Source organism: Macaca thibetana, chromosome 14 (genome assembly GCF_024542745.1).
Source record: "Macaca thibetana thibetana isolate TM-01 chromosome 14, ASM2454274v1, whole genome shotgun sequence".
NCBI lineage: Eukaryota > Metazoa > Chordata > Mammalia > Primates > Cercopithecidae > Macaca > Macaca thibetana.
In genome coordinates, this window is record NC_065591.1 from 94180964 (window position 1) to 94197455 (window position 16492).

General features: G+C 41.5%; 1 protein-coding gene across 9 annotated transcripts in view; it reads left to right on the top strand.

The window, feature by feature from the left end:
• Positions 1-5333, top strand: part of YAP1 (Yes1 associated transcriptional regulator) — a 124542-nt gene extending 119209 nt beyond the window's left edge. For all 9 annotated transcript variants that reach the window (XM_050758263.1, XM_050758262.1, XM_050758264.1 and 6 more), the window contains one exon: positions 1618-5333. In XM_050758263.1, coding sequence (XP_050614220.1) covers positions 1618-1856 — 239 coding nt within the window. In that variant the 3' untranslated portion in view covers positions 1857-5333. The remainder of the gene's footprint in view (positions 1-1617) is intronic.
• Positions 5334-16492: the final 11159 nt, after the last annotated feature.

A 16492-nucleotide genomic window follows, 5' to 3' on the forward strand; every position in this document is an offset into this window, starting at 1 on the left:
AATCATAAATTGGATATATTAGCTGTATTTGAATAAAACTCTGGCAGCATGACTTACATTAGCATGTTGATCTTAATTGGCAAGACAAACAAGTGCCTGTTAGAACATCTCTCTCCTTATTATGGATTTGTGTCCTTAATTTTGAGAAATGTCTACATGTTATTCAGTGTTTGTTTTCATCTTTAAGAGTTTTTGGTCCACCTTAGGTGTTACGGGGCTCAGGAAACCAGATGGGAAAGACTAGGAGGTGGGGCCCACTTACTTTATTAGAATAGTTGCAGAAGGCCAGGTGTGGTGGCTTACACCTGTAATCCCAGCACTTTGGGAGGCCGAGGTGGCCAGATCACCTGAGGTCAGGAGTTCAAGACCAGTCTGGCCAACATGGTGAAACCCTGTCTCTACTAAAAATACATAAATTAGCCATGTGTGGTGGTGTGCGCCTGTAATCCCAGCTACTCAGGAGACTGAGGAAGGAGAATCATTTGAACCCAGGAGGCGGAGGTTGCAGTGAGCCGAGATCACACCACTGCACTCCAGCCTGGGTGACGGAGCAAGACTCTGTCTCAAAAAAAAAAAAAAGGAATAGTTACAGGGGTCTTGCAGGAGCTAAGAAATACCTGCCTCACAGGGGTAATTAAGGAAGCATTTCTCCTGTGGCTTACCTGGCAACCATTGCCTTAAACTTGACAACTGCCAGACTGCATGAATTGGCAGGGAAATGAAGCTGTTCTTTAGCTACCAGCTCTTTCGCTAACTGCTTCTCTTCTGAAAGTGTTTAGCAAGGCTTTTGTGCCTGTATTCATCCAGCTCCTGGCTTTGATGCTTTCTAGAATCCACACTACCCCCTCCTCTCTGCTTACCTAGATTTTAAATCATCCTTAGGAGCCACTTCAAACCCATTTCACACACAACACTTTTACTTCTCTAATCTGTATTTCTCTCTTCTCTAGATCCCTATAGCACTTAATGATTTATATTAGTTTTTCTGAAAGTATGTTCTATTGAAGCTCTGAGGAATGTTAATGTTGTCATATGCAAAAAAGGCTCTGTGGCGGAGTAAGTTTGGGAAACCTAGAAGCAAGGCTAAGAAGATGTATTTCTTCAAAGCCCTCTGGGAAGCTTGTTTTGCTGTTATGAAGGTGCATAAGGGTGGAATAAAGTATTCATGCAGTCCTTTTATTTTAATGTTTCCCAAAGTGTTTTTAAGACCAAGGAAGTTCTATACCACTCGTTTTTATGTTTAGTCTTATTATGGTGGTGCTTATCTGGAAGACAGGGTAGTGATGCTGTTGTGTTGTGTTCTTGTTCTTTCTCCCCCTGCTGCATATAATTTTTCAAGGACTTTTTTATTTTTTTAATGACTCCCTTTAGTGCTTAGCACATAATAGCAATCGAGCTGTTATTGGATATCTGAACAAATGTTGAAGCAAAAGTAAACTCGGCATTGTTATTTTGTTACCTGTGAGTTGTTTGACCTGATATAAATTCTAGGTATCAGTTTAGGTCAGTCAGGAGCGCTTTTCTTTCCCTGTGCATTTCTGTATGCTCATATGATACAGCCCTGATGTTAGCTTTTCAAAAAGGACTTTGTTATCTCTCTGTGTGTGTTTCCACTAGGTGATACTATCAACCAAAGCACCCTGCCCTCACAGCAGAACCGTTTCCCAGACTACCTTGAAGCCATTCCTGGGACAAATGTGGACCTTGGAACACTGGAAGGAGATGGAATGAACATAGAAGGAGAGGAGTTGATGCCAAGTCTGCAGGAAGCTTTGAGTTCTGACATCCTTAATGACATGGAGTCTGTTTTGGCTGCCACCAAGCTAGATAAAGAAAGCTTTCTTACATGGTTATAGAGCCCTCAGGCAGACTGAATTCTAAATCTGTGAAGGATCTAAGGAGACATACGCACCTGAAATTTCCATAAGCCAGTTGCAATTTTCTGGCTAATACAGAAAAAGATGAACAAACGTCCAGCAAGATACTTTAATCCTCTATTTTGCTCTTCCTTGTCCATTGCTGCTGTTAATATATTGCTGACCTCTTTCACAGTTGGCTCTAAAGAATCAAAAAAAAGAAAAAAACTTTTTGTTTCTTTTGCTATTATAACTACTGTTCATTTTGGGGGCTGGGGGAAGTGAGCCTGTTTGGATGATGGATGCCATTCCTTTTGCCCAGTTAAATGTTCACGAGTCATTTTAACTAAATACTCAGACTTAGAAGTCAGATGCTTTATGTCACAGCATTTAGTTTGCTCACCAGTTGTTTCTTCAGCTGCCTTTGGCCAGTGGAAAAACATGATTTACTGGTCTGACAAGCCAAAAATGTTCTATCTGATATTAAATACTTAATGCTGATTTGAAGAGATAGCTGAAACCAAGGCTGAAGCCTGTTTTACTTTCAGTATTTTCCTTTCCTCCTAGTGCTATCATTAGTCACATAGTGACCTTGATTTTATTTTAGGAGCTTATAAGGCATGAGACAATTTCCATAGAAATATATTAATTATTGCCACATACTCTAGTATAGATTTTGGTGGATAATTTTGTGGGTGTGCATTTTGTTTTGTTGGGGTTTTTTTTGGTGGGGCGGTGGGGGGTGTTGATTGGTTGGTTTTGTCGGAACCTAGGCAAATGACCATATTAGTGAATCTGTTCATAGTTGTAGCTTGGGACAGTTATTATAGTTGTTTTGGTAAAATCTTCATTTCCTGGTTTTTTTACCACCTTATTTAAATCTTGATTATCTGCTCTCTCTTTTATATACATACACACACCCAAACGTAACATTTATAATAGTGTGGTAGTGGAATGTATCCTTTTTTTAGGTTTCCCTACTTTCCAGTTAATTTTTAAAATGGTAGCACTTTGTATGCATTTAGAATACGTGACTAGTAGTTTATATTTCACTGGTAGTTTAAATCTGGTTGGGGCAGTCTGCAGATGTTTGAAGTAGTTTAGTGTTCTAGAAAGAGTTATTACTATGGATAGTTCTAGGGGAGTGCTCCATGCCCTCTGGACATACGATAGATATCTGATGAATTGGAAAGCAGCAAACCAGAAATGGCTTTATTTTAACCCTTGGACTCCCTTGGACTAATTGACTCCCTTGGACTAATTTTTAAGTCTCTGTTGGAAATCACTGAGTAGGTTCATAATGTGCATGACAGAAATAAGCTTTATAGTGGTTTACCTTCATTTAGCTTTGGAAGTTTACCTTTACCTTAGTTTTGGAAGTAAATTCTAGTTTGTAGTTCTCATTTGTAATGAACACATTAACGACTAGATTAAAATATTGCCTTCAAAATTGTTCTTACTTATAAGACTTGCTCCTACTTCTATGCTGAAAATTGACCCTGGATAGAATTATAAAGTCATGAGTTAGCTGGAAAAGTGATCAGATTAATAAATGTATATTGGTAGTTGAATTTAGCAAAGAAATAGAGATAATCATGATTATACCTTTATTTTTACAGGAAGAGATGATGTAACTAGAGTATGTGTCTACAGGAGTAATAATGGTTTCCAAAGAGTATTTTTTAAAGGAACAAAATGAGCATGAATTAACTCTTCAGTATAAGCTATGAAGTAATAGTTGGTTGTGAATTAAAGTGGCACCAGCTAGCACCTCTATGTTTTAAGGGTCTTTCAATGTTTCTAGAATAAGCCCTTATTTTCAAGGGTTTATAACAGGCATAAAATCTCTTCTCCTGGCAAAAGCTGCTATGAAAAGCCTCAGCTTGGGAAGATAGATTTTTCCCCCCCAATTACAAAATCTAAGTATTTTGGCCCTTCAGTTTGGAGGAGTGTAAAAGTTGGAAGTAAGAAGTTTTATTTTAAGTACTTTCAGTGCTCAAAAAAAATGCAATCACTGTGTTGTATATAATAGTTCATAGGTTGATCACTGATAATAATTGACTCTAAGGCTTTTATTAAGAAAACAGCAGAAAGATTAAATCTTGCATTAAGTCTGGGGGGAAATGGCGACTGCAGATGGAGTTTTAGAGTAGTAATGAAATTCTACCTAGAATGCAAAATTGGGTATATGAATTATATAGCATGTTGTTGGGATTTTTTTTAATGTGCAGAAGATCAAAGCTACTTGGAAGGAGTGCCTATAATTTGCCAGTAGCCACAAATTAAGATTATATCTTATGTATCAGCAGAGTAGCTTTAGCTTAGGGGGAGGGTGGGAAAGTTTGGGGGGTTGTGAAGATTTAGGGGGGACCTTGATAGAGAACTTGATAAACTTCTTTCTCTTTAATAAAGACTTGTCTTCACACCTTGCTGCCATTAAAGGCAGCTGTTCCTAGAATTTCAATCACTTAAGTACACCCACAACACAATAATATGGAGGTCTTCATTTCCCCTCGACTTTGATTTGCCCAGTTATACCTCAGTGTTGTAGCAGTACTGTGATACCTGGCACAGTGCTTTGATCTTATGATGCCCTCTGTACTGACCTGAAGGAGACCTAAGAGTCCTTTCCCTTTTTGAGTTTGAATCATAGCCTTGATGTGGTCTCTTGTTTTATGTCCTTGTTCCTAATGTAAAAGTGCTTAACTGCTTCTTGGTTGTATTGGGTAGCATTGGGATAAGATTTTAACTGGGTATTCTTGAATTGCTTTTACAATAAACCAATTTTATAATCTTTAAATTTATCAGCTTTTTACATTTGTGTTCTTTTCAGTCAGGGCTTCTTAGATCTACTTATGGTTGATGGAGCACATTGATTTGGAGTTTCAGATCTTCCAAAGCACTATTTGTTGTAATAACTATTTTCTAAATATAGTGCCTTTAAAGGAAAAATGAACACAGGGAAGTGACTTTGCTACAAATAATGTTGCTGTTTTAAGTATTCATATTAAATACATGCCTTCTATATGGAACATGGCAGAAAGACTGAAAAATAACAGTAATTGTGTAATTCAGAATTCATATCAATCAGTGTTGAAACTCAAACATTGCAAAAGTGGGTGGCAATATTCAGTGCTTAACAATTTTATAGCGTTGGTACATCTGAGAAATGAGTGCTCAGGTGGATTTTATCCTTGCAAGCATGTTTTTATAAGAATTGTGGGTGTGCCTATCATAACAATTGTTTTCTGTATCTTGAAAAAGTATTCTCCACATTTTAAATGTTTTATATTAGAGAATTCTTTAATGCACACTTGTCAAATATATATATATAGTACCAATGTTACCTTTTTATTTTTTGTTTTAGATGTAAGAGCATGCTCATATGTTAGGTACTTACATAAATTGTTACATTATTTTTTCTTATGTAATACCTTTTTATTTGTTTATGTGGTTCAAATATATTCTTTCCTTAAACTCTTCTTTGTTGTTTTTAACAATTGATACTTAAAACTTTTTTTTTTTTTTTTTTTTTTTTTTTTTTACTTCTTAATGGTCTTCGAATAGAACAAGAACTGGAAATAAAAGGTGATCAGAGGAAGACAGGTTAAACTTAAGGTTCGTTTTGCTTTAAGTTAGGCTTGGCATTTGGAGCTTTTGAAGTATGGATATATACAATTTTTTTAACTTTGTGTTCTTCACATACACCATCCTTATCAATGGTAGTGTCTAAGCAGAATTGTGTCTGCTTCATTCTTAAATGACTTCACTACATGTGACAGCACAGAGGAAACTGAAAACGTAAGAAGACAGCACTGTCTTTCAGAATGGCCTTTGGTTTTACTTATTTAATATATTCTCTCAGGCCAGGCAGGCAGATCACCTGAGGTTGGGAGTTCAAGACCAGCCTGACCAACATGGAGAAACCCCGTCTCTACTAAAAATACCAAATTAGCCGGGCGTGGTGCCACGTGTGTGTAAACCCAGCTACTCAGGAGGCTGAGTATATATATATATATTCTGTTCTATTTTGGAGGTCATGAGAGAATATATATATTAGTAAAAAGCATTACTTATTGGCTTATAAATAAAAACATTTACAAATTGAAGTGGTAGGTCCTGACCTTTCAATAAGAAGTAGATTTGAATATCTTTAAAGATGGCTGGGCGTGGTTGCTCACGCCTGTAGTTTCAGCATTGTGGGAGGCTGAGGCGGGCGGATCACTTGAGGTCAGGAGTTCGACACCAGCCTGGTCAACCTGGGGAAACCCCATCTGTACTAAAAGTACAAAAATTAGCTGGGCATGGTGATGCACGCTTGGAATCCCAGCTACTTGAGAGGCTGAGGCGGGAGGATCACTTGAACCCCTGAGGCAGGGGCTACAGTAAGCCAAGATCATGCCACTGCACTCCAGTCTGGGTGACACAGCGAGACTCCATCTCAAAAAAAAAAAAAAAAATTGATATCTGTGTTGTATGTATAATAGCTTCAGTTATTGACACATCTGTTTTAGTGAGGCAAATCTGAAAATGCTTCATATTTTACAATATATAATTTCTTTATGTTAGAACACTAATTTCGTGTAGCTTGAAATTATTTCCTTGTTGTAGTTCAAATACAGTGGTGGTACATCTTGGCTCGAAACCATACCTTGTGTCTGTAGGCATTGTGCTTGTTGCTCCAACTTTTTGTCGGATGGTGTGAAGCCCAGTAGTGTGAATCTGCCTTCATTTTGGATCTCTGAACCAGAATTGTCTTTAGTTAACTCTGAGTCTAACAGAATACTCAGAAGAATGTATTTAGATTTGGGAATACCCTCTAACGAGAATGAGGAGGAACATTCCAGATACTTGAGAAGTATAATAGTCATACTTAAAACCTGATTTACATAATGTTTTTCTTAGACCCCAAATTAAAGTTCAACAGCTCAGTAAGTGAATTGCTCAGCTGCAATAAGCAAGAAAATAGTCTTCCAGAGGGAGGAAGAAAAAGAGCAATAACTAGTAATAAAAGGAAACCTAGGTGACTACTGCAGAAGTGATCAGTAGACTGGTGGGTTTTGTTTAATTCCCCAACCCTGATTTCCATTTCTTGACAGCTGAGGTTACAAAAGAAAGGCAGCCCCAAGGAGCCGATGATGTTTTCTTACCTTCTCTAGTGGCAGTCAGACTCTCTCTGCTTCTGCAATCATCAGTCTTACTGACTGAAAACCTGGCTTTATTGCGGGTAAATTCCTGGCTCTGGGGTTCCACATGTGCTAATGCTGTTGGAATCAACAGTAGCTCTGGCAGGATGTCTGCCATGTCATCCCTGTTCCACTTTAAACTGTTGACACTTACTCTTTTTTAGCCATGAGAACCTTGTGATAAACAATCTTTTCTGATTTAAAGCTTAACTACTAAATTAAAATTCAGATGAGAAGTCTGTGACATTTAATACTACAGTTTTTCCAAGTCACACATGGAATATGTTTTGCTACATTGAATACAAAAAGCTCTGACATAGGTAAAATGGATCATTTCTTAACCATAAACGTAGCCTTAATACTGCCACGAATGAAAACATTTGCAGAATCAAGACATTAGCGAGGCCGGGCGCGGTGGCTCACGCCTGTAATCCCAGCACTTTGGGAGGCCGAGACGGGCGGATCACGAGGTCAGGAGATCGAGACCATCCTGGCTAACATGGTGAAACCCCGTCTCTACTAAAAAATACGAAAAACTAGCCGGGCAAGGTGGCGGGCACCTATAGTCCCAGCTACTCGGGAGGCTGAGGCAGGAGAATGGCGTGAACCCGGGAGGCGGAGCTTGCAGTGAGCTGAGATCCGGCCACTGCACTCCAGCCTGGGTGACAGAGCGAGACTCCGTCTCAAAAAAAAAAAAAAAAAAAAAACATTAGCGAAACAAAATGATACTGAAAAGGTATTCTGAATTAAAATATGCCATCTTTTAACAAAAAACAAAACCCCCAAAGTGACCTGACTTACAAGCTGCTATGATCCTGTTAGAAACAAAAAACCTAGTATCTTTCCCACTGAAAGCAATTATTTGGAGACCTCTTAGCAAAGAATCTACTTCTATAAAATTTTTGAACAGCTAGTCTAACTTAGAAGCAAACTGTTTAACTGTTAAAAAAAAGAAACAAGAACTAGAGGTACTGTAACTTTGCGCAGTTGGTATTGGTTTGCACTCAAGTTAGTGGATAAGGCTTGATTTTTTTGTAAAAGAAACTTTTAAAAAAAACCTTAGGGTTGTGACATACCTTTCCCCATGTTTCCTTATGTCTTGTCCCAGGTATATTTTTTTGTGTGAAATTATAGTTCCCATGACCTTCATAGAATCTATATAAAATATGAGGTAAACTTCACCTTTTGGGTGTAATTTTATTTGGGATATTATTAGAAGCCACATGTCAGTTCCCCCCCCCCCTCTTTTTTTTTTTTTTTTTTTTTTTGAGACGGGGTCTCGCTGTGTCACCCAGGCTGGAGTGCAGTGGTGCAATCTCAGCTCACAGCAACCTCCACCTTCTGGGCTCAAGCAGTTCCCATGCCTCAGCCTCCCAAGTAGCTTGCGGCACCCACCCAGCTAATTTTTGTATTTTTTGTAGAGACACAGGGTTTCACCATGTTATCCAGGCTGGTCTGGAACTCCTGAGCTCAAGTAATCCGCCCACCTCAGCCTTCCAATTGCCTGCTGGGATTACAGGCCTGGGCCACCATGCCCGGTCCCGCATCTCAGTTCCTTTTAAAGCATTTGTTCTGTTTCAAATCAGGTTTTTATGTTACAGTGGATTTACACAATTAAAATGATGGCATATGTGGCAAGTTAAAGAGAAACTAATTTTCTCAAGGATCTGGATTAAATGGCAGAATCCGAGGGAAAATCTGTGTTTCAGTGCTATCTCCAAGAGCTACTGAAGCCAGCTACTCGAAACTCAGCTTCAGTAGTGATGCAGCCGTTGGGAAACCTAGCTAAAGACACTTTCTCCTCCTTCAGGGAACCTCCCAGAAACTTGAATTTGGCACTTTTTTCTACTGAATAAGAGATAAGGCCGGGCGTGGTGGCTCACGCCTGTAATCCCAGCACTTTGGGAGGCCAAGGCAGGGAGATTACCTGAGGTCAAGAGTTCAAGACCAGCCTGGCCAACATGGTGAAACCCCATATGTACTAAAAATACAAAAATTAGCTGGCCGCAGTGGCGGGCATCTGTAATCCCAGCAACTGAGGCAGGGAGAATTGCTTGAAACCAGGAGGCGGAGGTTGCAGGGAGCTGAGATCGCACCACTGCATTCCAGCCTGGGCAATAGAGCGAGACTCTCAGGAAAGAAAAAGGGAAGAGGAGATAAGCACATCTGCAGCCAGAGTTCAGCAGAGGCATCTACCTCATGGGGGGTAGCCCAGCGGAATCTAAATGAATCTAGGATCACAACTAGGTAAGACTGATCACTTGAATGACCATGAACTAAGACCTTAGATTTTTTGAGAGATACAATGACTCATATTCAGGGGCAGCCAGACTGTTAGGTAATTTGAAGTCACACCACAAAAACCACATGTGCATTATCTTCCAAAGGGAGGCCATGTGCTGAGGTGTTTTGTCTCTGAGCACTAGTCTCTTGAGCCCTGTAAAATAATCCCAAATGGGACTGCCCAGCGGAGAATGTGGATTTGAGATTGAGTTGTTCTTTTACAGTCCAAACCATTGAAAGACAGCATAGCTTTTCTATATTCTAGGCCAAAGGAATTCTGCTATGGGAGTTTCAGAAAACCAGCGTAAGCCCATTTAGCGTTCATTCAGAAAACAGCTGATGCTTCATTGAGGGGCAGCGGGCGGGGATGGGGGTGAGGGGTGCTTAACAGCCAACTCACAGCTCACCTTCGAGGCCACATCTTTATGTGGAATGCAGTGGCAAACCCGACCCCAAATTCAGGATGTTGAGGAAATTTTACACTGATTGGAGCTAAAACTTTGACCAAATCCCTATCAGTCTTCCAAAGTCACTGAAGAAAAATTCTCAATACCTGAACATCTCCAGTGTTCTCATAGTTCTGTTGTTCTATCCTGGTCAATATGACATATTTGAAAGGCAGATTATTCCAATTAAGTTGATGTCCCACTGCCATCACTTACGGTGGGATTAGCAATAATCTCTCAGACTTTTTCTCCATCATGGGTAAAGTGAACGTATTACAATTTACACTACCTCAGACACTGATAAAGAAGATCAAAGTGTTACAAGAGCAACTGGTAAACTATTAACATTCGTTAAAAGTGATACTGTATTTTAAAATCACTATGACCTCTCAATATCATCTTGTTTAAAGACATAGTATTAGTGAATAATTCAAAATAGTCCTTCAAACTTGAGTAGGTCTACCCAGGGCGTCTGCACAAGTACATAAGGCTCTGTCTTGTTCTGTCATTAAGATGCACACCCTCTTCAATTTTATATCTACGCTATTTTTCAGTATTTTAATATTCTGTAATTATTGAGATGCTCCCACATATGACCTCCTTGTTTGATCATACCAAGATCAAATAAGACATAATTATTACAACCTAATTGTGTGCCTCAAACCTAGGTTCACATCCCACATTATGGCTGTGAGATGACTAGAAGTTGAGGGGTTAGCCCATAACTGGAAAACACTTTCTGTATTCAAGGCTAACCCTATTCCCTGGGGCTCAAAATTGTCTTCTCAGTTATGAGCTTCCCTACCTCTGGCCCCACTGCAGGCAGGACTTTGCTCTCCACACAGAGGGAATCCTGGGAAAATTGCCACAATAAGACAATGCTCTAATAGGTTAGATCTTCCATCCATTTTAAAAAATCATGTACATTTGCTCAACAAGCACACTTGGAAAATATTCCAGCTTGAGTAATAAGTGGCATGGTAACTTACTCAGGGAGCTTACCGAGAGTAAAGGTAAGACTGTTAAGTGCTGAAGTTAGTTCACACAATGTACTGAGAGAGCATAGTCTGTGGGAAGATTACTTCCTCCTAGGATGATCAGGGAAAGACCTTGTACGGGTTCTATTTAAGCTGGGCATTGAGTGGTTATGACTAACCCAACAGAAGTGGTCAGTAACAGAGAAAGCACTAGGTAAGGAAAACTAAGAATATTCGGAGGAAGGAGGAGTGTATTAATCCATTCTCACACTGCTATACAGATACTACCTGTGACCGGTAATTCCCAAGCAAAAGAGGTTTAATTGACTCACAGTTCTGCATGACTGGGGAGGCCTCTGGAATTGGAAACTTACAATTATGGCAGAAGGTGAAGGGGAAGCAAGGTACATCTTACATGGCAGCAGGAGAGAGTGCAGGGGAAACTGCCACTTTTAAAACCATCAGGTCTCGTGAGAACTCCCTCACTATCATGAGAATAGCATGGGGGAAATTGCCCCCATGATTTAAACACCTCCCACCAGGGCCCTCCTTCAACACATAGGGATTACAATTCAAGATGAGATTTGGGTGGGGACACAGAGCCAAACCATATCAGGGAGTATTATAGTTTGGCTGAGCTATAAATATATAATGGATTAACTCATTCAACAAATAATTTGAGTATCTAATATGTGCCTGGAACTGTTCTAGGCCCTGGGAATACAGTAAGCAACAAAACAGACAAAAATTCCTGCCCTCGTGGGGTTTACATTCTTGGCAGACCAGAACCAGGTAATGATAATTAATGTCTCAAGTGCCCATTATATGCCAGGCACTTTCCCAAGCACTTTCTTATTAACTCATTTAATCCCCACAACAATAAGGTTGGTAGTATCCTAGTTTTGCTGGTTAAAAGATAATACACATTTTTTTAAAACTTACATAGAGGTCACATATCTGAGTAGGGGATTTCAAGAATCTGGCTCCAGAATCTGACCTATTACCACCATGTGCTGCCTATTGCTTGAATTCCAGAGTGAGAACTCTGAATATCCAATGAGAATGAAGGCCTTTGAAGGTCTGTCAAACTAGAGGACAATAATAGCAAAAATTATTTCAAGTCCAGGCTATTACATCACAGTTTGAAGAAATTATGATTGAACTTACCCAAAGGGTAACAAAAATGGGCTGAACACACAAGTAGAGAAAAAACACAGATAGCTGCATATACCTTTCCAGACATTAACAGTGAACTCAGAGTACCTATGATTTGCTCCCATAATACTGTGGATCTGTTTTGGTTTTTCTAACTGGCAAATGGAAGACAGGAGGAGAGGTGATGATTTCAAAGATGACTGAATCCGTTTCCCCAATAGTATAATTCATCTACCCATGTGGTAGGTTCTGTAGAATGGAAATAACTTTGTTTTCATTTTTAAAACAGTCTCTTGCTGTTGCCCAGGCTGGAGTGCAGTGGCATGGTCACAGCTCGCTGCAGCCTCAATCTCCCAGGCTCAATTGATCCTCCTGCGTCAGTCTCTGAGTAGATGGCACTAAAGGCATGCACCACCACACCTGGCTAATTTTTTTTTTTTTTTTTTTAGAGATGGGGTCTCACCACATTGCCCAGGCTGGTCTCAAATTCCTGGGCCCAAGCAATCCACTCGCCTCGGCCTCCCAAAGTGCAGGGATTACAGGCGTGAACCACCACATCTGGCAGAATGGAAATAATTTTGTGCAATTTGTTGTACAGAGATAAAAATTAGGGAAGCTGCCGTCTGAGCAGATTCCTGACTTGTGAAACTTACCTAAAGAAAAACTATGGAAGATCTAAATTCATGAGGTTATCAAGAGCAGCTACTCAAAAGCCAAAGATGGCAAACCCATTTAGGGGTCATTGAATAGGAATGGATCAACTGAAAGGCCTGAACAAAACTGAAGTCAGAAAAGGGAAATGCTTTGGCCAGTCTAGATTTTCTGTTTAGTCATATCTGTCACTGTTTGCTAGGTGCTTTCAATAAACACTTGAGCACCCACTACATGCCAAGCATTGGGCTAGGCCTGGAAACGCAATGCCAAAAAAGTGTGTTCTTATGGTCTAGTGGGAAAACAGACCTCAAGCAATTAAAAGTATCATGATCATTGGGGGAAAGTGCACATTCCAGTGGTCAGAAAATAAAAGCATAAGTTCACAGAGTCCAAAATGTGTTTTGGGTAGCCATGCCAACAAGGATTAGCAGGATCCCATATGTGCTAATGCAAAGGTTCACTCAACCCTTCACTGCCCAGGAGTAGAGGTGGGTTGTTTGCACGGCAGTGATGTGCGGTTGGTGTGCAGACATCGTGAGCCAGTGTGAGCAAGCGACACTTCTTCAGTCAAACCCTGCTCTGGTGTGGTTACTAGATACCAGTGGCAGCAGAAAGACCAGGCTCACCAGTAGAATTCTGTCGAAGAGGGCGGCTGCCATGTCAAGATGTGTTGTTCTAGAATATCTCCAAGACCCCCTGCCTGCAGGAGGAGACGCAATGGGCACAGGAACTCAGTGTCCTGGAGTGTTGCTGAGTCACCAGTACCAGCAATGGGCAGTCCTTGAAGAGTGTTAAGTAGGGAAATGACGTGGTCACGTGAGTATGTTCAAAAGATGTTTCTAGCTGCTGTGTGACGTGAACTAGAGGGAGGGGGCGAGCATGGTGGGGCCAACTGGAAACTACAGTGGCAGTGCAGAGGTGAGGAGATGGTGGTTGTGGCGGTGGGAGAGAAAAGATTCAGGCTTGGAACTGCCTAGGTGTGGGAGAGAAGGACAAGAAGTACTGTAAAACAACAGAAGAGTGGGATCGGGGAAATATCCCAGACAAAAACATGTTGGTGAAGTGCATAACACAAATAAAGGTTGCTGCCTGATCCAAAAAGAGGTTGCTGCTCCGTGAATCCTGTGTTACCATAAAGGACAATTGATTTAGATGGTGAACTTAATGGGCAACTCTAGAGTGTGTTTGATCTCATTAAACTCTAACACAACACAAAAACAAGACCAGTCCACAACCCCTTTAAAATCAAGAGCATGGCCGGTGGCTCACGCCTGTAATCCTAGCACTTTGGGAGGTTGAGGCGGGTGGATCACAAGGTCAGGAGTTCGAGACCAGCCTGACCAACATGGTGAAACCCCATCTCTACTAAAAATACAAAAATTAGCCAGGCGTGGTGGCGTGCACCTGTAATCCCAGCTACTCAGGAGGCTGAGGCACGAGAATCACTTGTACCCAGGAGGCAGAGCTTGCAGTGAGCCAAGATAATGCCACTGCACTCCAGCCTGGGTGACAGAGCGAGACTCCGTTTCAAAAAAAAAAAAAAAAAAAATCAAGCAAAATGAAAGAAACCAAAACAAAACATGCAACCGTCCCAAATACAAAACATGGATTTAAATGGTTGGTCATGTCACTATTTTTAAATGCAGGACGAATCCCATTAGAACCTATCTGTCTGTGGATAAAATACAAATCCCTGCCCAATAAGCACAATAAGAGAATGTTGGCAGTTCTGTTATTTCATCTCTAGCACAAATTGACCTCATTTCTCCAATTGGCTTTGTGTTTTGAAAAACTGACCAAAATGCCACGTGTGTGTTTGATTAGCACCTCACACCTTGTTTACAATTCGCTAGAGGAACTATCTGTTGTTGGCATCTGTCCAGCTGTTCCTGATGAGTTGCCAGGCTGAGAAATCTCCCTGGATTGGGACAACTGGAACAAAGGCCAGGCTGACTGAAAAATCAGCTGAGGCTGGGCCTGGTGGCGCATGCCTGTAATCCCAGCACTTTGGGAGGTGGAGGTGGGTGGATTGCTTGAGCCCAGGAGTTCAAGACCAGCCTGGGCAATACAGTGAGACCTCATCTCTACAAAAAATAAAAAATGTAGCCAGGCGTGGTGGCGCATGCCTATAGTCCCAGCTACTCAGGAGGCTGAGCCAGGAAGATTGCTTAAGCCTGGAAGGAAGAGGTTGCAGTAAGCCAAGATGGTGCCACTGCACTCCAGCCTGGGTGACAGTGATACTGTCTCAAAAAAAAGAAAAAGGAAAGTTCAGATGGTCTTTTTTATTTTTGGTGGGATGTGGGGAGAGATGTCCCAAAGCCTGAGATAGACTCCTAGGGCCCTTTATTCCCCAGAACCAGCATCTCCGAAAGAGGAGAATTTCTACAGCCCTACCCTCTTTTTCTTTGGCTACTGTGAAGTGTTTTCCCTCTGAGCTAAGGTATAAATGGCAACTGGTTTCCAAAACCACTTATTCACATAGCTACTGAACCACTGGGCTGGTACCGATAGCCTCCCCTGAACCATCCCAGGCGTCGGGAGGGTTACAGGTGCTTCATGATATTTGTAGGTCAAGATCCTTGACACCCTGCCCAGGGTAGCCTGAGTAGGGTGGTCGGGAGTGACCCCATACAGTCAGGACTCGGGAGCCGGATCCCTCAGGATCAGAAAAGCAGACAAGGAGGTATGAGGCAGAGTTCAGCCAGGTCTCGAAATGAGAGAATCGCAGGCCAGGCATGGTGGCTTATGCCTGTAATTCCAGCACTTTGGGAGGCCAAGGTGGGCAGATCACTTGAGACAGAAGCTCAAGACCAGCCTGGCCAACAAGGTGAAACCCCGTCTCTATGAAAAATACAAAAAATTAGCTGGGCTTGGTGGTGGACGCCTATAATCCCAGCTACTCTGGAGGCTAAGGCAGGAGAATTGCTTGAACTTGGGAGGCGGAGGTTGCATAAGCCAAGATTGCGCCACTGCACTACAGCCTGGGTGACAGACTAAGACTCCATCTCAATAAAAAAAAAAAAAGAAAAGAAAAGAAAGAGGGAAGGGAAGGGAAGGGAGAAGAGAGAAGAGGGAAGAGGGAAGAGGAAAGAGGGAAGAGAAGGGAGGAGGGAAGGGAAAGGAGGGGAAGGGAGGAGGGAAAGCAGGAGGGAAGGGAAGGGAGGAGGGAAGGGAAGGGAAGAAGGGAGGAGGGAAGGGAAGGGAGAGAAAGAAGAGAAGGAAGAGAGAGAGAAAGACAGAAAAAGAGGAAAAGAGAGAAAGAAGAGAAGGAAGGAAAAGAGAAAGAAAAAGGAAAGAAAGAAAGAGAAAAAGAAAGAAAGAGGGAAAGAAAGAAAAGAGAATTGCAGAACTCTAGGGAGAAAAATGAGGCCACGAAGGACAAAGTGACTTGCTTAAAGCCATATAGCTAACAGGGGACAGAGCCTTAGACTTTTCACTCCCAGTGAATTTCTCCTGTAGCTATATTGGTAAAAACCCCAGAGTCAAAATTGCTCTCAAATCTCCACGACCTTGCCTGTAATACAGTTCGGCCAAAGGCTCACACTCTGAAAGGCACTTAGAGGACTAACAGCAATGGAAGAACAGCAGGTCCAGATTGCCCATTTCAAGCTCACTCTGAAGCCTGTGCTTATTGAGTGGAAACGTCAGTGGAATCGCCCAGGCTTCTGAAACATTATTTCTCTCTTGCTCTCTCTGCTTTCTCTAGAATATATGGTTTAATTTATGTATGTTAAATGGGTGATGAGGTGCTTGCTGTATGTCAGGAACCGGAATGGACAATGGGGAGTTAATACCGCTAATAATGGCCAGTCACGGTGGCTCACACGTGTAATCCCAGCACTTTGGGAGGCCAAGGCAGGCAGATCACTTGAGGCCAGGTTTGAGACCAGCCTGGCCAACATGGTGAAACCCCATCTCTACTAAAAAATACAAAA